The 22,716-nt window shown below is 41.5% G+C and overlaps 1 protein-coding gene across 1 annotated transcript; it reads right to left on the bottom strand.

Annotated features, from left to right (window-relative positions):
* Positions 1-9,004: 9,004 nt before the first annotated feature.
* LOC125287254 (serine protease 33-like) lies at positions 9,005-22,428 on the bottom strand. The gene is made up of 6 exons (XM_048232823.1): positions 22,253-22,428; positions 16,305-16,325; positions 14,596-14,758; positions 10,817-11,088; positions 10,285-10,439; positions 9,005-9,945 (listed from the first exon to the last, which is right to left on the bottom strand). The coding sequence occupies exons 1-6, from the start codon at positions 22,305-22,307 to the stop codon at positions 9,670-9,672; spliced, it is 942 nt and encodes a 313-aa protein (XP_048088780.1). The 5' UTR covers positions 22,308-22,428; the 3' UTR covers positions 9,005-9,669.
* Between the last annotated feature and the right edge of the window lie 288 nt (positions 22,429-22,716).

The raw sequence follows: 22,716 nt of genomic DNA, 5'->3' as shown, positions 1-22,716 counted from the left end.
GGCAGCGCACTGAACACTGACACTTGTAAACAGAAATACAAAACTTTATTTTTCTTCTACTAAAACAACCACTACCTCTCTACAACTCTCATCAAAAACCCGGATTATATTCTCCACCTTTTTTCAAGCGGCAACCTCTTCATTCTGGGCGTTATGTCATCTGAACCCAGCAAAAAACGCACAAGTGACCACTCAACAGAGACTGAACCAGAATCACCTACGGCTTGCGCTACTTCTACATCCATCGAGGTCAGTTTACTACAATCCATAAACAACAAACTTGCAATACTGGAACATCTGCGCAGATATTAAGGACTTAAAGCCAGCCTCGAATTTTCCCAATCACAGATCGACACACTTTCGCATTAGAAAACCGTGAACTCAAAGGAAATATCACAAACTTATCTGACCATGTTAATCAACTCTCCAGCGAAAATCGGATCATGAAAGAAACAATCCTAGACCTCCAGTGCGCAGCATCTTGCGATAACCTCATTTTTACCGGAATTCCCCTGCCAACTTCTAAAAGATACACCCGGCGACCCAGAAAAGCAGTTAAAGAATTCTTGCAGTCATCTCTCAAACTACCGCCAGAAACAGTTGACAAGATTACCTTCCACCGTGTACACCGTCTCACTTCCAAAGACAATAAAAAACCTCCTCGATTATCGCCAAGTTCGAACACTTCAAACACAAAGAACTCATCAAAAAGCAGGAAAAGAACTGAAAGGCACTTCATTAGGACTAAGCGATCAATTCCACAAGTAATACAGGAAAGAAGAAAGCCCTCTTGCCCATAATGAAAACAACTCAGGCAAGAGGGCAAGCGAGCAACACTGTCAGTTGATAAACTGTATGTCAATGGAACTCTGTATCGCAACCCCAATATCACCACCTGGCTATAGCACATCATACATCATGCCAACATACATCTTGATTATAACATTGTCACCCTCAACTCTCTCTCTAACCCACTGCCTACTGATGCTTGGATCACCTCTCTCTTCTCTCTTCTTATGTTTCATTCCTTTTTGCTCCCCTACCCACCCATTCTCTTTTTGCTCTCTCAATGTTTAATGTTATTCATGGTGTTTTGTCTATACATGTTTGCTTGTGTGTCCTGTCTGTTTTTGTTTATTATGTCTATAGGCTAAAGTCAAATTATGATCTGTATGTTTTCAATGCTAAACAGGAAATGTTCATGCTGTCACCACTCCAGAACCAAATTCCTACCTCTTTATGCTCTATATTCTTCTCAGCCCCTACCCTTTACATCTCATTAAGCACACCACATTACATACCTATTCCTCCACCCCCTTCCCCTCTCCTATCTAACTGACACCTGCACACACTCTCACACACACAATACCCACCTTATCAAACATTTTCATAACTGTACAATCACAACATGGTACCACTTACATTCCTGACCTGGAACATCCGTGGGATTGGATCTCAGGCAAAGAGGCTCAAAATCTTAAATCATTTGGATAGTTTAAAAGCTGACATATGTCTCCTACAAAAAACTCATCTCTCAGAATTAGATTACACCGCATCAAATCAAGACAATTCAATCACATGTTCTCATCTCATTACAATACAAAACAAAGGGGAGTTTGCATTCTGATTAACAAAAGAATCTCATTCATCCATAGCATACCATCACAGACCCAGAAGGGCGTTTTGTCATCATAAACATCTCAATTCACAATACCCTGTAACAATTGTTAATGTTTATGGCCCTAATACAGACAACCCAGTTTTCTTTCAGAACCTCTTCACCTCCATCTCAACTCTATCTGGCTGTCCCATCATAATTGCAGGCGACTTTAATACAGTGTTAGACCCCACATTTGACAGATCTGATCACTCTAAAAGCAAACGAATCTGGCAATCCACAAAAACAATAAAACAGTTCATGGCGATTCTGGCCTTGGCGATTGTTGGCTTCAGCACCCAGACTCCAAATGCTACTCTTTTTTTCTCTCGGTCCACCACTCCTATTCCCGTATTGATTATTTTCTAACCAGCAACTCTATAATGAAAAATATCAACAATCAGATTCAACAATTCATCCCATAGTCATTAGCAATCATGCCCCAGTTACAATTAAATGGAACATAACGAACCAACAGCGACCAATTAGCAAATGGCGTTTTAATACATCCCTCTTACAAGACCCAAATTTCATCAGTTTTGTTGGGAGAGAGCGGGCATTCTTTCTAGAAATGAACGGCTCCCCTGAATCATCTCCTTCCCTTCTGTGGGAAACAGGAAAAACTTGCACTCGCAAAAACTCGTGGGAAACTCGCCACTCTCCAAAAACCAAAAGCAATGGGAGGACTAGAGGCCCCACACTTCCAGCACCATGCCCTGGCCAACCAGCCCCACTTCATCCACAAATGGCTACACCCCACCCCCTCAGACAACACCTGGTTAGACCTAGAACAAACAATCTGTAAAGAAATTAAAATCTCAGATCTCCCTTTCTGCAGTCAGTCGGTCAAAAAACATCCATCCTTCAAAGCCCCAACAATTTCAGCTACTCTGACAGCCTGGTGAAGATTCTACCACATCACTGATTCACCTATAGCACCATCAATTCGCTTTTGATTTGGAATAACCCAGATTTCACCGTCAATAAAAAACACTTAACTTTCACACATGGATGGGAAGGGCATCACTCACCTTCAACACATTCTTCAAGACAATAATCTGGCCTCATTTTCCTGTTTGGTCCAGAAGCCGCGGCATCGAGTAAACACTTCTTACAATACCTGCAAATTAAATCATCTATCCTAGGACAAATTAACATCCAGACAGCTAACCTTGACATTTCCCCACCAATCTCAGAGCTGCTTAATATTCCCTCTCCCAAAAAATACTCTCCCAAATTTACAAAATGATATCTCGTTCAGAAAAAAAAAACAATTGGCCTGCCATATCACAAATGGGAATCAGACTTATCAATTACTCCCGGTGCCGACTTCTGGACCAAAATGTGCAAAAACATCTACCTCATGACAAAAAATAGTAATCTACAACTAATACAAGGTTCTTCACAGATTCCACTTCACTGCACATAAATTGGCTAAAATGGGGTTTGGCTTGGATCTTTGCACTCACTGCACACAAAATAACCCAGATACATACATTCATGTGGTTTGGCATTGCACTCCAATCAACCACTTCTGGGTGAGTCACAAAAATCTCTTCCATCTTTGGCTGTCACATCCCAGCATCCCCTTCCTTATGCATACTTGGTGATACATCCACAGTCAATTTAAGCAACTCCTGCAATAAAACACTGCTGGTAGCGCTGACTATCGCAAAGAAAACTATCCTCATGAACTGGAAATCTAAGAAAAAAGCTCACATCACTCATTGGAAAAACTTGTTAACAGACTATATATCATTAGAAAACCTATCAACTACAAACTTAATCAATACTCAGGATACAACCTCTCCTTGGTACCCCTTTATCACCTACTTACAGTCCTGACCCTCTTTGCCTGAGTTCCATCTCCACACCATCATAATACACTTCATCAACAGATACACATATCATCGAACACTAGGCAGGGGAGGGTAGCTGGAACTATTATTGTTGTTATTATTATTAGTAGTAGTAGTAGTAGTAGTAGTAGTAGTAGTAGTAGTAGTATTAGTAGTAGTAGTAAGTATAAATAATATAAAATAGCATCCCCTTCTTTCCCTCCCCTTTTATTTACATTCTCTGATAACTTTACTAATTTCACTCTTTTCTCTCTGCCTCTCCCATCGTTATTCTGCGGGGCCCCATTGGATGGCTTGGGAGACTTCGGTCCTGGCTGGTCGCTGTGTGGTTTTGGCATTGGTTGGGTCCTGTGGGTTATCTATTGGCCCTGGGCCCCCGTGTGCACCCTCCTCATGCAGCTCATGTACCGCCTTGTTGTCCTGGAAGCACACAGCCGCGCTTTACTCTCTTTTAATCGCACTACATGTTAGGTGACATACATAAACAAAAACTACAAAACAGGCTAGGGTAAGAGTGGAGTGCAGGTAGATGCCTCATCAGGTGTCTATCTGCATGCCTCACTTATTTTAATGCACACATTGTTGAGGCATACATCTTACACGGGGTAAGTGTGGTGTGCATGGGGAAATCCTGACAGATATTCACCATGCATGCCCACTTCTTTTAATGCTACATTCTAGATAGAGCTCTCAACCTAGCCATTCACATACTGTACATATTTAGGTCAAGAGTGGTGTGTTGGGTGAAGGTCTGGGGGCGAGGTGTGGTTGGTCGTGGTAGTGGGGGATGTGTGCATATGCTGGGGGCCTGGGGCGATGGGTGGCACGCAGGTCCTCCCCTCTGTCAGCAAATCATCCTTAGCCTTTCTGTTATTGTTATGTTGTTTTTGTGGAAGCCAAGTCAATGTGATATCTTGTTAAGTTACAGTATGTGTTTATGTAATGTACATCTGTTTGTCGTATTGTCGTCGCCTAACATGCAGAGTAGCTTATCTTTATTGAGCCTAAAACTTTTACGTAAACAAGAGCAGAAAGCCCTTCTTAATAATGTCAGCCTACCAATGACATCCCTTATCAAATACCGCGAGGACGTATGTTTCACATATAATGTATGTTTGTATGTATGTACTGGTCAATTGTAAGATACCAAATAACCCAATATCAGCGTCTCTTCATTCTGAGGAGACTTAAGTAAGTCCACCTGTCTCCTCAGGTCAAAGGTCAAGTCCACCTGTCTCCTCAGGTCAAAGGTCAAGTCCACCTGTCTCCTCAGATCAAGGTCAAGGTTCTTTATTTGCCATTTGTGCACAAACCAGCAGTTCAGACACATTGGAATTCTTGTGCGGTGCTCTGAGCCAACACTATAAAAACACTATATTAAAAAGATAAATACAATAATAAATATATAGAAAAAACCTGGTCAACTTCTACCGCTGCACCATCGAGAGCATCCTCACCAACTGTGTCACAGTTTGGTATGGCAACTGCTCTGCCCACGACCGGAAAGCACTGCAGAGGGTGGTGAAACCTGCCCAACGCATCACCGGTTCCTCACTTCCCTCCATCGAGGCCAGACTGTTCACCCCACTCCCCTCCGGGAGGCGTTACAGGTCTCTCCGCACCCGAACCAGCAGGTTCAGAGGAAGCTTCTTTCCTGCCGCTGTCACCCTACTGAACTCCAGCTCTGCACCCCGGTGACAACCAACCATCTAACCCCCCCCCACCGGCCCGCCCGATGCCTCCTTGCCTGTGCCTGTTGAGGTGTCCACGACCATGGCAACCTTGACAGGGGCAACAATAGGACAGTCAATCTAGCCCAAAAAGACAATAATTTGCAACAGAAATGTCTCAGTTTTTATTGGTTCCAATACCCTCCTGAATCATATGCTAAAAGTCTACCGCCGTAGATGGAGTGGAACATATATTTTTTCGAGATTTAAAGGCCAAAAAAAAAAAAACTTTAAATAAATTGAGTAGAATGGGGAAATTTTTCAATTAATAGTTATCACTATGAAACTTCTCCAGTTGATTAGTGACATTAAACCAAAGAAAAAATGAATTACGTTTTTGAGATTGTATGTTTATATATGCAAATTAGGCATTTATTCATAAAATATACCATAATTTGCATATTACAAAACACACAATCTAAAAATTGAATGAAGCCAGATTAAAAACGCATTATTGCATTGCATGCAGGGGCGCAGGAGGCACGGGGGACGTGGGGGATATGTCCCACGCAGTGCTGAAGAGACGTCTCCTGCGCCCCTGATTGCATGTAAATGGACTATTATCACTGTTCTTATTATTCTTCTTCTTCCGAGCAAATTCAACGTTTAATGCGACTGAAACCGCTGAATCGTCTGACCTCATTCAAAGACTCCTACAAAGCTCTTGTAACGGACAATCGTACAATGTATTTTTCATATTTGTGAACTTTATACTTTTTGAGATATTTACAATAAAATCCCATAGACTTAACATTGACCGCCGTGGCGGCAACTTTTAGCATTATGACGTGACCTGCACCTGAAAGCAATCAACAGCTGGTCCACTGCAATCTTTCTATCACTGGAGCTGTGAATCTTCTGAACGTTTTGGCCTGCCGTGATGCTTTACTTGCTTGTAAAACTCTCCTCCAGTGGCACATTTCTCTAACTACAGACAAGGTAAGTGGTCCGATTTTTGGTATTTGACTCATTTATGTCGTCAAACATTATGTTATGTAGCATTCTACTATAGGTTGTGTATGTACACAAGTAGCCAAACTCGGTAGGCTAGTTCTAACGTTAGGGGAATAGTTAACGTTAGCACTTATCCTATCCGTTGATATTTATTATGTATAGTTTAGTATATATACTCTTTTGATCCCATGAGGGAAATTTGGTCTCTGCATTTAACCCAATCCGTGAATTAGTGAAACACACACAGCACACAGTGTACACACAGTGAGGTGAAGCACACACTAATCCCGGCGCAGTGAGCTGCCTGCATCAACAGCGGCGCTCGGGGAGCAGTGAGGGTGCCTTGCTCGGGGAGCAGTGAGGGTGCCTTGCTCAATGGCAGTTCAGCCATGCCTACTGGTCGGGGTTCGAACCGGCAACCCTCCGGTTACAGGTCCGAAGTGCTAACCAGTAGGCCACGGCTGCCCATGTAAGGAAAGTTATGAAACCCACCTAATCAACATTAATAAGTCGTCACTTTAAATTGACCGGTTAGCTGTAGGTTTCGATAACGTTAGCTTATTACATTCAAACTTAACGTCGCTCCCAGCTGAGCACTGACGTTAACGTTACATTTGCTCACTAACCAGTAGCGTTTTAACTAGCGTTATACTATCTGGCTCTTGATAACCTGTGGAAAGGGACCTGATGAAAACCTTACTGTTTGAAAACGGACCATATGACCAAAGTATTGTTAAAACACACTACAGAAGTTGAGGTATAACGTTTGTGCTGTCAACATAGCTACAGAGTGTGTTTACTTGGCCTAGGCTACTCATTTCTGCATTATTCTGGCCTATAAATTAAATTAAAAATTCCCAGTTGTTGTAGGCCAGTGATTCTTAAACCAGGGGTCGCCAAAAACTTCTGTGGGGTCGCCAATTATTTTCTGTATTCGGTCTGAAATTATTATTAGGTGAAACAAAGGAAAATAATATTGGCCTTTTCTGCCTTTTTCTTATTTACACGCAGTTAAGAGAAGAGAGTGAAATGTTTTCGTCTTTCAACGAGATCTGGTTCAGCCTATGGGCTACTGGGCCGCTGATAGAAACAATCTTCTCCCACTACGCAAACTCAACTTGTTCCCGCTATTTTAAGTAAAACAAAACAAGACATAGGTAGCCTACTAGCCAAAATGGACAGGTGGCTGCTTAAAAAAATTGAACAAAAGCTTCGGAAGTGCCATCTACCAGTAAGGTCTACTCCTCCGTGATCCTCAGATGGGACAAGTCTAACGGCCGTGAGAATAAAAGAACAAACGGTAAGGCCGGCTTTATCAGAAAGAATTTCTGAAATATGCATCCACTTGCCAAGTTAAAGATAACCTCGACCACCCACAATGTGTGATTTGGCGGCGCATGTTCTGGCTTAATGAGAGCTTAAAACTTGTCAAAAATGAAACGACTTCTCAAAATAATGTCGGCTCAGCAATCGGGAGGAAAATCTCCGTGTCGCCGTATGCAGCATTCCTCCTAGAATTAACTTGCTATGTTCACGGAAGCATGCCCACCCTTCCCATTGAAAAAATACTTTTATTGTTATCGCCATAAATATAATTAATGTAACGCTGTAGGCCTAATGCTGGTATGTGTGTGTGTGCGTGCTTGTGTGTAAGGCTTCACGACATACAGCTTTGATCTGATATGGCGGCAGCCTACACTTGTTTAATCGTGATTGTTTGGTTTTCTCGGTTCTTGTTCATATGGAGTAAATAAAACAAAATGACTTTGCTTTCTAGTTTTTGCTTGATTTAGTTGTTAACATTTGAGGGGGTATTTGAGTAAGGACTTAGAATGGGTTTGGGGAAAGTGGGGTCGCCAGACCTCGCCATACTTTTTTGTGGGGTCGCCAGACAAAAAGTTTAAGAACCACTTTTGTAGGCTACATCCTAAAGTAGGCCTACATCGTAATTTGTAGAAAAAATGTGGATAACAGAACTAAGCTCTAAGATATAGTGTAGTTGGTTATCAAGATGCTTAATATCAGAATGGTCCATCCTGATAAATAGATCTGTCTTAGGATAATATGATTGGCATTATCAAGTTCTGTATATATATACACACACAACTGTGATTTTTTTTTTTTTTTTTTTTTTTTTTTTACTTCAAGCTTAGCATTGCTACATTGGTTGTTAAGTGTTCATTAGTGTATTCTGAGTATCATTCTGTTGTATTAAAACAAAGAATGTTGGTCAATATTGAATTAACAATTTATTTTTACAGACTGTCATATACTCTGTCTGGTTTTCAAGAATACTGGACACGTCTATGTAATCTGAATAATCATACTGTAAGTAATTTAATGTTATACACAGCAGCTTTTTTGCATTTACATGCAATGGTAATTCCCTGGAATTGCATTTTCTAGTTTCATTATGTTGAGACAATACAGAAAGACACAATTAAAGAAGGGACTGTGGTTATGTTTCTCTATCATCCCATACATTACACAATACTATTTAGAGTCAGATGTTTTGGTGAAAATGTAGAAAATATCAGGCTATTGACAATATATCAACATAACTCCTCCCTAATCAAACACAAGATATAGATAGGAAGAAATATGTAATGAAAAATTTATTTAGGTGTTACTGACATGGATATTTCTCCTCCACAGTGCACGAAATTTTGAGAAAACACCCTTTAAAGATTATAGTGAAAGGGAATACATTTTTCTGCTGAAACCACTATTAGCAGACAAGTCATTGATTTTGAAATCTGTAAATAGACAATACGAACCCAAAACCACAACTCAAGAGACAGATGTGGAAGAGAAAGCCCAGTAGGGACTTTAATATACACAATTCATACATTCATTCTCTTCAGGTTCACAGGGTGAATTTGTTTACTAGTCGGGTACAGATACATTCATTGTCTTCAGTTTCCCTGTAAAGGACTTTACATCCTACATTCTGTGTCACACATAAGGATTTTCATGAAATCAGACTTCAGACTTTCCCAAATAAAACATACAAGTAAATAAATTAGCATCAACAGTTCATATATAAATATTTAAATAAAAGATCAGAAACTAAACATTGTGTAAACATGACAGCCTCTGTTCTGAGAGACTACATTACCCAGAATTCCATATTCCCGAGAATTTACTTCATACACATGCATAAACATACGTCTTTATTTATGTTTCCTGTGTTTACATTTCAGGAAGATCATGCTTTTAATCCTCTCTGTTGCTTCCTTCCTGTAACTATCTCTATCTATCTATCTATCTATCTATCCTTCATTTGGAGGAGTGGCCTGAGTAGAGAAGCTCTGCCCATTATGAGGGGGCGTGGCTTGGGGAGATGCCCCGTCCAATCAGTGGAGGAGTGGGAGAGTGAGGAGGAGGGGCGTGGCCAGTAGGGGCAGTGTGTGTAGGAGGGGCGTGGTCGGTGTGAGGGGCGTGGCTTGGGGAGAGATGCCCCGTCCAATCAGTGGAGTAGTGGGAGAGTGAGGAGGAGGGGCAGTGTGTGTAGGAGGGGCGTGGCCAGGCTGGAGCCGGCGCTGGTCTGGACGGTGATGCTGGTCATCGGGACGTATCCGGGCTGGTCAGTGGCGATGTGCGAGTTGATCCAGGTCTGGTACTGAGACACGCGCACGTACACACCAGGGTGCCGGGCCTCCGCGCAGCCGATGCCGAAGCTGACCACCCCCAGCCCCACCCACACGGAACCCTGCTTAATGACCATAGCACCGCCTGAGTCGCCCTGAAACACACACACACACACACACATACATTAGCACACACACACACACACACCCTGTCCCAGTGGTCATGTGTAGAGTGTGTGTTTGCAGAGTGTATGAGTGTGTGTATGAGTGTGTGTGTGTAGAGTGTATGAGTGTGTGTGTGTAGAGTGTGTCAGTGTGTGTGTGTAGAGTGTATGTGTGTGTGTATGAGTGTGTGTGTGTGTGTGTGTGTGTAGAGTGTGTCAGTGTGTGTGTGAGTGTGTGTATGAGTGTGTGTAGAGTGTGTGTGTATGAGTGTGTGTGTGTAGAGTGTGTCAGTGTGTGTAGAGTGTATGAGTGTGTGTGTGTGTTCTTACCTGGCAGGCGTCCTTCCCTCCCTCTCCCAGGTATCCAGCGCAGATCATGTCATTGTTGATGATGATCTGGTAGCCCTTATAGGCCGTCTTGCAGTCAGCGTTGGACACCACGGGAACCTCCACCTCCTGCAGGGTTCCTGGAGCGGGCAGTGGCTCTGGACACACACACACACACATTTTAGATTAAAAGCACATGACACTTCAAATATTGTTTCACAACAACAAATAATGTCCAATGTGTTTGCAGGTGAATTAAACCATCAGAGAGGACAGTGAAGTGTATAGCTATGATGTGGTGTGTGTGTGTGTGTGTATGTAGAGTGTTTGTGTATGTATGTATGTAGTGTGTGTGTGTGTTTGTGTATGTAGTGTGTGTGTGTGTGTGTGTGTGTATGTAGAGTGTGTGTGTGTGTTTGTGTATGTATGTAGTGTGTGTGTGTATGTATGTAGAGTGTGTGTGTGTGTGGTAAGTGTATAAGTAATTGTGTGTGCATGTTTGTGTGTGTGTGTGCGCTGGTGTGTGTGTGCTCACCTCCCATCCTGATGCTGCCCCACCCTGCGACCCAGGTCCGGGATCCGACGCTGACAGTGCTGTCCTGAGCGGCCAGGCATGCGGGACGAACGCGGGTGGAGAAGGTGACGGAGGAGGCCAGCCGGAGCAGTGCGATGTCGTTGGTGCTGGTGGTGTGGTTGTAGTTCGGGTGGAGGATCACCTTCGCCACGTCTCGCACCACCACATCGGAGCTCGAAGTCGATTGGTTATGCATCCCCAGGATCACCTGCAGACCTGACGTGGCACTGTTGCTATAGAGACAACGAAACACACACACATTATTGAGTTATTATGGGGTGTAGTGAGTTATATTGTGGTGTAGTGAGTTATTGGGGGCCAAGCAGCGAAGCTGCGAGGACCTCATTGTGTTTCTACGTTTTCCTATTATTATTATTATTATTATTATTATTATTATATGCAATGGGAGTCTATGGCAGCCCATAGAACCATATGGTAAAAAGTTGGGAAATTTGGTACACTGATTGGGGACGGTCCCATGATTCATGTCACCAAGTTTCATGTCGGCAACTCGAACCCTCTAGCGCCACCAACAGGCCAAAGTTGGACATGCGTTCATGCACGTAACTTTTGACCTGTTGGTCCGATTTTCAAAAGTCAGGTATTGTTGGAATCCTTGAACCAAGCCGAGTTCAACGCACCCTATGATGTCATTTTCCACCATGATGGATTTTCCGCCATTTTGGATTTCATCAAAAACACTTAAAATGTATCAGGGGTCACATACTTTCTCTGATTCCCACCAAATTTGACACAGATCATCTTCAGACCAAGCCTCACAAAAGTTATCACTTTTTGTCTTTGGAAGTATTACCGTCAGCCCGTAAAAGCCAATCAAAATTTTAAGGTGAAGCACTAAACAGGAAGTGAGCTCATATCTCAGCAACCCTTGCATGTATCAAAACCAAACTGGTTTGGTACATTGACTCATGACCCCATCAGGAGGACCCTCAAGAAATTTGGTGACCTTTGACCTCTAGGGGGCGCTGTAATTCACAAACATGCCTTTTGGCCTGTAGCTGCTGCTGTGCTTAGAATTAAATTGTACTAGTGGTGTCTGGTAATACTGTGAAAGGTCCTTAGGTCAACTGAGGGGAACTTGTCACATCAATATAATTTATTCGGCCGCCATATGTGATTTGATCAAAAACACCAACAATTTCGCACAGGTCACAAATTTCATCTGATCTTCACCAAAATTGGTACAGACCATCTTCAGACCATGCCTTGTCACTTCATTTATTTCACATCCAATCGAAATTTGTGGCGAAGCCGCCACACAGGAAGTGAGCTCATATCTCAGCAATCGTTTCATGTATCAAAACCAAACTTGGACTCATGGACTCATGACCCCATCAGGTGAATGCCGAAGAAATTTTGTGACCTTTGACCTCTAGGGTCACTGCAATTAGCAAAAATGCATTTTGCCTTGTAACTTTTGACGTGCTAGACGTGAAACTTGCTTTGACAGCTTATGGCCATACGTCTGATTGCAGCATTGAGCTAACAGCATTTCGTTGCCATGGTTACTCCGGCCTATCTGCTTGGCCCCCTCATTGCAGCTATATTATTGTAGTGAGTTATGTTGGGGTGTACACTGGGGTGTAGTGAGTTATGTTGTAGTGAGTTATATTGCGGTGTAGTGAGTTATATTGGGGTGTAGTGAGTGATGTTGGGGTGTAGTGAGTTATATTGTGGTGTAGTGAGTTATATTGTACTGAGCTATATTGTGGTGTAGTGAGTGATGTTGTGGTGTACTGAGTTATATTGGGGTGTAGTGAGTTATATTGGTGTAGGGAGTTATATTGTACTGAGTTATATTGGGGTGTAGTGAGTTATATTGGGGTGTAGTGAGCTATATTGGTGTAGTGAGTTATATTGGTGTAGTGAGTTATATTGTACTGAGTTATATTGGGGTGTAGTGAGTTATGTTGGTGTAGTGAGTTATATTGGGGTGTAGTGAGTTATATTGGTGTAGTGAGTTATATTAGGGTGTAGTGAGTTATATTAGGGTGTAGTGAGTAGGGTTGGGCACCGAAACAATGATACAAGGAAGTTTATTGTCACATGCATATAGTTACTGGATGTAAGAAATGCAGTGAAATTATGTCTGGTGTCAGCCTATTTGTGCATTTATTGGGGGGGGGGGTAAAAAGTGCAGTAGAAGAGGGGTTTAGTAGATTAAGTGGCAAGGGGTGCATAACAAAGGTGGGGGAGGATTGGGATGGGGGCACCAACAAGGATCACCCAAGAGCAACAGGGGCAAGGAAAAACTCCCTAAGGAAGAAACCTTGGGCAGATCCACGGCTCAAGGGGCTAACCCAACTGCCAGGGGTCTTGGTGTGTGTATTGGGGGGGATGACAAGGGAGATGGGATAGAACACGGTTCTAATATGGCACCGGTGCCGACGCAAACGGTAGTAACTGCATCGAATAACAACGTGGATTTCGGTGCCTCATTTCGGTGCTTAAATAGCGTTTTTTTTTTATTATTTATATAAATATATATATATATATATATACGAGGCATCACTGCATGTCATGCGCCATCTCTAACGTCTTGCTCTGATAGCAACACATCCAGATACAGTTAGCTAGCATAAACACTGGATGTATAAACCAGAGGGGTGCACCACATAGGCGAGTGGACAGTGTTTGACATCTTGCGTGATATCGCGAGCTCCTGTCAAAATCTAGCAGTGGGCCTAACTACACACAAGCAAAAGGCTATGAAACAACATCAAAAGTAGCCTATAAGTTACACAATATCCTTGCTAATGCGCTAACTGGCATTTATTTTGAAATGTTATCAGCAAAGTTGTAAGGTGTTATTTCACGGTGTGTTCTAAACAACATAATGGCATGATATTAATCTTTCATGTGCATGAGGCCCATATAGCATCACAATGAATATGAAGATCATGTTAAAAGTTAGCTGGCAAAAACATAAATATGTAGGTTACATACCTGATGTCACAAAACTATCTCTGTACGTTATCGCTAATTAAACTCTAGCTCTGGGAATCTAAACACTTGTAGCCTAACATGTTCAAAACTACTGCATGTTATGGGTTAAGACATGAAATTTCTTGAAGCATTTGGGAACACACTGAATTAACTGGAAAGTAGAGTCCCTGTTAGATTAGCTTGCTTGCAAATGCCGTTATGTCCATGACCTGGCAGTTCTATGGCAAGCGGTTTTAACATACCTTATGGCAAACCACCTACACTGGGTAAACTTGAAAACAGAGCTTACCATTGTGTGTGCAAGCTGTTAAAACATTTAAATGTATTATTCGTAGGAGCAATGAGATATTAATAGTAAATTGAATATAACAGTTCAATTTCATGTTCAAATTTGTCTTATCAATAAAAAAAAGCAATTCATGCTTTAGACCATTTTAATTTAAAACATTTTAAAAACAAAGTACCGGTTCAAGCACCGTTTTGGCACCGGCACCGTTTTAAAAGTATCGATTTAGCACCGGTATCGGATAAAACCCAAACGATACCCAACCCTAGTAGTGAGTTATTTGGGTAGTGAGTTATATTGGGGTGTAGTGAGTTATATTGTAGTGAGTTATATTGTGGTGTAGTGAGTTACATTGGGGTGTATTGAGTTATATTGTCACTCTCCACTATCATTAAAGGCATAAAAGCCCAAAAAAATATACTTTAAAAAAAGAAATTGATAAATAGTTTAACCTTAGTGTTGTATAGTGAGTGGCGCTGAGACTTACTCGTTGAGGCAGTGGGCGGCGGTCAGAAGCCATTCCTTGTTGATGAGAGCACCTCCGCAGAAGTGTCTTCTGTCACGTGTCAGACTGGCCTGCCATGGCCACGCCCCCTCTGGTGCGTCCTGCCCGCCCACAATGCGCGTGTTGAGGGTCGCCTGCCCACACACTGGACACAAGGAGAGAGGAGCGTCAGTGGGCACACTAAACCCAGTCCTCATAATCACACCCAGTCCTCATAATCACACTAAACCCAGTCCTCATAATCACACTCAGTCCTCATAATCACACTAAACCCAGTCCTCATAATCACACTCAGTCCTCATAATCACACTAAACCCAGTCCTCATAATCGCACTCAGTCCTCATAATCACACTCAGTCCTCATAATCACACTCAGTCCTCATAATCACACTCAGTCCTCATAATCACACTAAACCCAGTCCTCACAATCACACTCAGTCCTCATAATCACACTAAACCCAGTCCTCATAATCACACCCAGTCCTCATAATCACACTAAACCCAGTTCTCATAATCACACCCAGTCCTCATAATCACACTAAACCCAGTCCTCACAATCACACTCAGTCCTCATAATCACACTAAACCCAGTCCTCATAATCACACTCAGTCCTCATAATCACACTAAACCCAGTCCTCATAATCACACTCAGTCCTCATAATCACACTAAACCCAGTCCTCATAATCACACTAAACCCTCATAATCACACTCAGTCCTCATAATCACACTAAACCCAGTTCTCATAATCGCACTCAGTCCTCATAATCACACTAAACCCAGTCCTCATAATCACACTAAACCCTCATAATCACACTCAGTCCTCATAATCACACAGTCCTCATAATCACTAATCACAGTCCTCATAATCACACTAAACCCAGTTCTCATAATCGCACTCAGTCCTCATAATCACACTAAACCCAGTCCTCATAATCACACTCAGTCCTCATAATCACACTAAACCCAGTCCTCATAATCACACTAAACCCTCATAATCACACTCAGTCCTCATAATCACACTAAACTCAGTCCTCATAATCACACTAAACTCAGTCCTCCCAGTCCTCATAATCAAATCATACTAAACCCAGAGTCCTCATAATCATACTAAACCCAGTCCTCATAATCACACTAAACACAGTCCTCATAATCACACTAAACTCAGTCCTCATAATCACACTAAACTCAGTCCTTATAATCAAATCAAACTAAACTCAGTCCTTACAATCAGATTAAACCTAGTTCTTATTACCAAATTATGTACATTATGTATTGTGTTCATGAATACATACATTATTGTATACATAATGTTATGTATGTGTTTATGTGTATAATGTTTTGTGTGTGTTTATGTGTAAACATAATGTACAGCAATGTATGTGTTTATTTGTATACATAATGTTATGTATGTGTTTATGTGTAAACATAATGTAACGTGTGTGTTTATGTGTGTAATGTTATGTATGTGTTTATGTGTATAATGTCATGTATGTGTTTATGTGTAAACACAATGTCATATGTGTGTTTATTTGTAAACATAATGTTATGTGATTATCTTGAATTTCCCCTTGGGGATCAATAAAGTATCTATCTATCTATCTATCTATCTATCTATGTGTGTGTTTATGTGTATAATGTCATGTGTGTGTTTATTTGTAAACAGTGTTATAATAATGAATGCACTCTCACCATCCAATTGTGCTGAAGTATCTGTAAAAAAGAGAAGAGGATTACATGGGGAAGACAGTAAGACAGTGGGTGTGGCTGTGTGTGTGTGTGTGTGTGTGGTGGGGGGGGGGGGGGGGGGGCTACGCTGCTTGGCTTCTTGCCAAGACGTCCATCACATCCTTTAATGTTTACACACACAGATACACTCACACAGAGATATCAGATACACCTGTCCCTCAGGTGTGCTTCAAGATGAATCACAAAATTCCAGCACAGGTGGGTTCAATCAGACACACCCCTGATTCATAGGACAACACTGGTGTGTGTGTATGTGTGTGTAAGGTCAAGATAAATTGCAGGGTGGACATGAGATTAACCCTTCTACTTTTCTAACAAAGACACTTCATGTTATGTCATTCTCGCACACACACACACACACATTGTCCTGCCCGTTTGACATGCCCCATCTTGCTTAATCATGTCCTCTGATGACATCATCAACGCTCCCTCAATCTGCAGTTTCTCCCACACTCTCAGGGTCTAATCTGACACACACACTCTCTCACACACACACACTCTCGCACAACCCCACTACAGCACTAAAAAGAAGAAAAATCAAAAGAAGCAGCATCTTTCTAAGAAATAAGAAGCAACCTGATGTTATAAAACTGCATAATGTGCAGGAGCGTCTATGTCAGTTATATCAGTTATACAGCGGCTATGTCAGTTACACAGCGGCTATGTCAGTTATACAGCGGCTTTGTCAGTTATACATTAAATCTGAGTTTCCCTGAGGCAGATCAAGGACGTGTCTGCAGCTTCAGCCCACAACTACACACCAGCCAGTTGGACTCTAAACCCAGTCCTCATAATCACACTAAACCCAGTCCTCATAATCACCCCAGTCCTCATAATCACACTAAACCCAGTCCTTATAATCACACTCAGTCCTCATAATCACACTAAACCCTCATAATCACACTCAGTCCTCATAATCACACTAAACTCAGTCCTCTTAATCACACTAAACACACTAAACCCAGTCCTCATAAGCACACTAAACCCAGTCCTCATAATCACACTAAACCCAGTCCTTATAATCAAATCAAACTAAACTCAGCCCTTACAATCAGATTAAACCTAGTCCTTATTACCAAATTACATTATGTACTGTGTTAATGAATACATACATTTTTGTATACATAATGTTATGTATGTGTTTATGTGTATAATGTTTTGTGTGTGTTTATGTGTAAACATAATGTACCGCAATGTATGTGTTTATTTGTATACATAATGTTATGTATGTGTTTATGTGTAAACATAATGTAACGTGTGTGCTTAATGACCCACACCATCACGCAGGACACAGCAGCTGCTTAATGACCCACATCATCACGTAAGACACAGCAGCTGCTTAATGACCCACATCATCACATAAGACACAGCAGCTGCTTAATGACCCACATCATCACGCAGGACACAGCAGCTACTTAATGACCCACATCATCACATAAGACACAGCAGCTGCTTAATGACCCACATCATCACATAAGACACAGCAGCTGCTTAATGACCCACATCATCACATAAGACACAGCAGCTGCTTAATGACCCACATCATCACGCAGGACACAGCAGCTGCTTAATGACCCACATCATCACGCAGGACACAGCTGAGATGTCCAGTTGGCTCATGCGGCATGCTGTGCCCAGGCACCGTGAAGGCTTCACAGTGAAACGTGCGCTGCTGTGGTCAAAATTACTTCAAGACAACTTCAAGTGTGAGATGCAGCTTTATTCTCCACACTGGGAGAATGTTACCCAAGCTAAATGTCAAGTAACAATCCCACACATCTGTGGGTTCTTATACCCTTAACACACTCACATGGAAAATCACAAGATACTTCCCCACAACAATGATCCATCCATCCAGTTAGTATTAACAGAGATAAGGATGTTACAAGAGCCCTTAACCCTTCTGATGGCCTAGGCTATGATTGTCTCCCTGGGATGCACGGGGGGGGATAATCAGACACAACTCCACGGGGGGGTCTTCAGGTACAACATGGCGCAGGACACAGCAGCGATGTCCTCTCACTCTCTGGACGTTTGGGCGATGGTTACCATGGGTACACTACACTCAGGGGGCGGCCTCCATCATAGCCCATATGCATGGTTACCATGGTTACACTACACACAGAGGGTGGCTTTCAACATAGCCCATATGCATGGTTACCATGGTTACACTACACACAGGGGGCGGCCTCCATCATAGCCCATATGCATGGTTACCATGGTTACACTACACACAGGGGGCGGCTTTCAACATAGCCCATATGCATGGTTACCATAGTTACACTACACACAGGGGGCGGCCTCCATCATAGCCCATATGCATGGTTACCATGGGTACACTACACACAGAGGGAGGCTTCCATCATAGCCCATATGCATGGTTACCATGGTTACACTACACACAGAGGGCGGCCTCCATCATAGCCCATATGCATGGTTACCATGGGTACACTACACACAGAGGGAGGCTTCCATCATAGCCCATATGCAGCAGCGATGTCCAGTTACAACAAACAGTCCTCTCACTCTCTGGACGTTTGCACAGAGGGCGGCCTCCATCATAGCCCATATGCATGGTTACCATGGTTACACTACACACAGAGCCCAAATGCATGGTTACCATGGGTACACTACACACAGAGGGAGGCTTCCATCATAGCCCATATGCATGGTTACCATGGTTACACTTAACATTACATTAAATGAGAAACCTTTATACAAATTATAATTACAGTGCATGAAAATGCACTGTACTGTTCTTCCTAGGCAACTTCTTCTTCTTATTATTATTATTCCGCTTACCACTTTTTCCGTACGCTATTTCTCTTGAACAGTTTAACTTAGAAACTTCATTCAAACTTTGTAATGTAGGTATTCAAACGGACGAAGCTGCTATGTCTTTTCAACTTTGAAACTTTTATACTTTTTAAACTATTAAAGAAAAACTTTTTAAAAATCCCCATAGACTTAACATTGCCGACATTGACATCACAATACGGCCGTTAAGCAATTAGAATCCTATGGCAGGTGTTCAGGCCACCTGGATCAACTGCCAGTCTCAGGCTTTAAGCATACAAACTGGCCCTATTAAGACTACACATCCTGTTCAACTGCTTCCTCTGCCAAAAACTGTTTCAAAATAAAAGTCCTCACTACAACATTTCACTGTTAAACAATTTAACCCTATAAACTACTGAACTTTTTAACGGTTCAGCCATTGTAACTGTTACTTGTCATCAACTATGACTCCTACCCACTGTAGCTAGTTAGCATTGCTAACATTGTTAGCATTTTTTAGCAAAACTGCTAAAAATGATTAGCTAAGTAACATGGTTAGCATAGTTAGCATGTTAGTTAGCATTTTTAGCAAAACTGCTAAAAATGATTAGCTAAGTAACATGGTTAGCATAGTTAACATGTTAGTTAGCATAGTTAGCATAACTACTAAAATGATTAGCTAGGTTAGCTAAACCATATGGTTAGCATAGTTAGCATGTTAACGTTGTTAGCATGTTAGTTAGCATAGTTAGCATAACTACTAAAATGATTAGCTAGGTTAGCTAAGTAACATGGTTAATATAGTTAGCATGTTAGCATGATAGTTATCATAGTTAGCATAACTACTAAAAATGATAAGCTAGGTTAGCTAAGTCACATGGTTAACATAGTTAGCATACTTATCAAAACTGCTAGAAATTTTTAGCTAAGTTAGCTAAGTAGCATGGTTAGCATAGTTAGCATTGCTAGCACTGCTATAAAACATTAGCTAAGTAGCATGGTTAGCATAGTTAAAAATCTTAGCATAACTGCTAGCAAACATTAGAGCCATTCCAACTTTCAGTTATCGTCAAATATCTACTTATACACAGCCATTAACCCTTAGAACCCGATTGACGCAAAGTGCGTCAAAAAACATACCCTTTCTTCTCTGTTACATTGCTCCGCGACTGTTCATCGCAACGAGATAAAACCTTTATTGCATGACAGAGAAGAAGTGGGGCTTTCCAAAGAGACTTGTCTGTGCGATCAAGTACGAAAATTAAAAAAAATCATGAAATTAAATCAAATTGCATCATATTTACAGTCTATACTTCTCTGCGTTCACCTGCGCACCCATTACTCGTTTTGAATTACTCGCGAACCCGTGGATCGCATAGATATGGCAAGCATATCAGATGAAAGAGGAGAAACAGGGCTACCCATTGGTACCATGGATATCGATCTTTCTGGCTTATAAAAACAGACGAAGTGACTGCAAAATATTAACGTCATGTACACAAACCAATGCTGCACACCCATTACTCTCGGAGTAATTACTCGCGGACCCGTGATCGGATATATATGCCACGCATGTTAGATGAAAGAGGAGACAAAGAGCTATCATTTGATACCAAATACATCCTTCTGGGTTATAAAACAGACGAAGTGACAGCAAAATAACGTTTTTGTCTGTTTTTGTGGCAAAGCATGTTTATAATCCAACGCTATCATCGTGTGTTTCTCTATGGCAAAACATGTTCATAATCCGGTTTTGAGATCCTAGCAAATTCCTGCATGGCATCCAATTCAAGGCTCACATTGCATCCCAATTTGTTCAACAAAGAAACACCTTTTTTGCCTTTACTTTGTTCATGGCAATGCAGTAAAAAGTTGAGAATCATCATGAGTGCATACACCATAGTCACACATGCTAACAGGCAAACTTGGGTCAAGTCAGGTCAGATCAGTTTGTGTCACAATATATGGGCGCCAGAATGGTCATTTTTCATCGCTAAATAAAAAATGGCATTTATTTCCGTAAATCACACACCACATATTTCTGTAAATTGCTCAGCCCCAGAGTATCCCTCCAACATGGCAATTATATTGCCCGTTTCAGGACAGTCAGCCCAAACACACATGAAATGCATGTAGAGCTATGAGCTTGCTGTGGTGAGATACTGGTCAAAATATAAGATTTTTTATAATATGATTTTTATATTTTAATTCTTTAAAAATCTAAATAAAATCAATGCTAGTACTACTACATGAAATGGCAGATGGCATGGCATATCTGGATAGCCTAGACTCTGCTGAAAAAAACAATATATAATATGTGTGTGTGGCACTTACAATGACCAGAATAAATCCTTATGAATAAAGGTAGTGAAAATGCCCTAAAAACAGCTTAGGGTTCTAAGGGTTAAACTATTTGAATATCAACATTCATTAAACTGCTAGAAAATGTTAGCTAAGTAGCATGGTTAGCATGTTAGCATTGCTAGCACTGCTATAAAACATTAGCTAAGTAGCATGGTTAGCATAGTTAAAAATCTTAGCATAACTGCTAGCAAACTATAGAGCCATTCCAACTTTCAATTATCGTCAAATATCTACCTATACACAGCCATTAAACTATTTGAATATCAACATTCATTAAACTTCCAGCCTGTCAACAAATTTTAAACTATTTACCTTCAACTTTTAAACGGTCTACTTTTAAACTATCTATTAAACTAGCTGTCTATCAACAACTTTTAAACTATCTACTGCCTATCAACAACTTCTAAACTATCTACATTCAGCTTTTAAACAGTCTACTTTTAAACTATCAACTTTTATTAAGCTATGCAGCCACCATGTCTATCCTAGCATCACCGTAGTAACCATCTCTGTATTATCTATTTTAACTATACATGATATTTTACATCACAACTTTAGCATTTTCATGCACTGGTAATTCCTTGGAATTGCATTTCTAGTTAATAAATATAATTATAATAAAAATGATACCAACAGGGCTTAGTCAATATATAATATATTATATAAGATCAATACCATAAGATCAATATCAATAATAAGATCAATAATAAGATCATATACTATACACACACACACACAGCAATTCTTACCTTGGGCTCTGAGGAGTAGGACCACGATCACACACACAGCGTTCCACACACTCATGCTCTAAATCTCCGATGCGTCTCTCTGTATAATGTCTGTCTGTCTGTGTAGTGTCTGTCTGTCCGGAGTCGTCTGTCTCTCTGTGTCTGCGGAGTCGTCTGTCTCTCTGTATAGCGTCTCTGTGTCTCCGGAGTGGTGTGTGTCTGCTGCAGGTAATCTAATGGTTTCTGGGGATGATGGGTCTCTTAAATATCTCATCTCAGGTGTGGCTTATGACACACACACCAGTCTCCACGCCCCTGCCAGCTGTGTGTGAGTGTGAGTGTGTGTGTGTGTGTGTGTGTGAGTATGTGTGAGTGTGAGTGTGTGAGTATGTGTGTGTGTGTGTGTGTGTGTGTGTGTGAGTATGTGTATGTGTGTGTGTGTGTGAGTGTGTGTGTGTGTGTGTGTGTGTGTGTGTGTGTGAGTG

Source organism: Alosa alosa, chromosome 22 (genome assembly GCF_017589495.1).
Source record: "Alosa alosa isolate M-15738 ecotype Scorff River chromosome 22, AALO_Geno_1.1, whole genome shotgun sequence".
In the NCBI taxonomy this organism is placed as follows: domain Eukaryota; kingdom Metazoa; phylum Chordata; class Actinopteri; order Clupeiformes; family Clupeidae; genus Alosa; species Alosa alosa.
This window is presented reverse-complemented; position numbering and strand designations above follow the sequence as displayed.

Bases quoted from the DNA above. Each gene is read 5' to 3' on its own strand.
- LOC125287254 (XM_048232823.1), bottom strand. From the start codon at position 22,307: ATGAGTGTGTGGAACGCTGTGTGTGTGATCGTGGTCCTACTCCTCAGA. The intron at 10,440-10,816 runs GTGAGCACACAC...GTGTGTGTCCAG, and splicing joins GGGCAGCATCAGGATGGGAG to AGCCACTGCCCGCTCCAGGA. The intron at 9,946-10,284 runs GTAAGAACACAC...TGTGTGTTTCAG, and splicing joins GAGGGAAGGACGCCTGCCAG to GGCGACTCAGGCGGTGCTAT.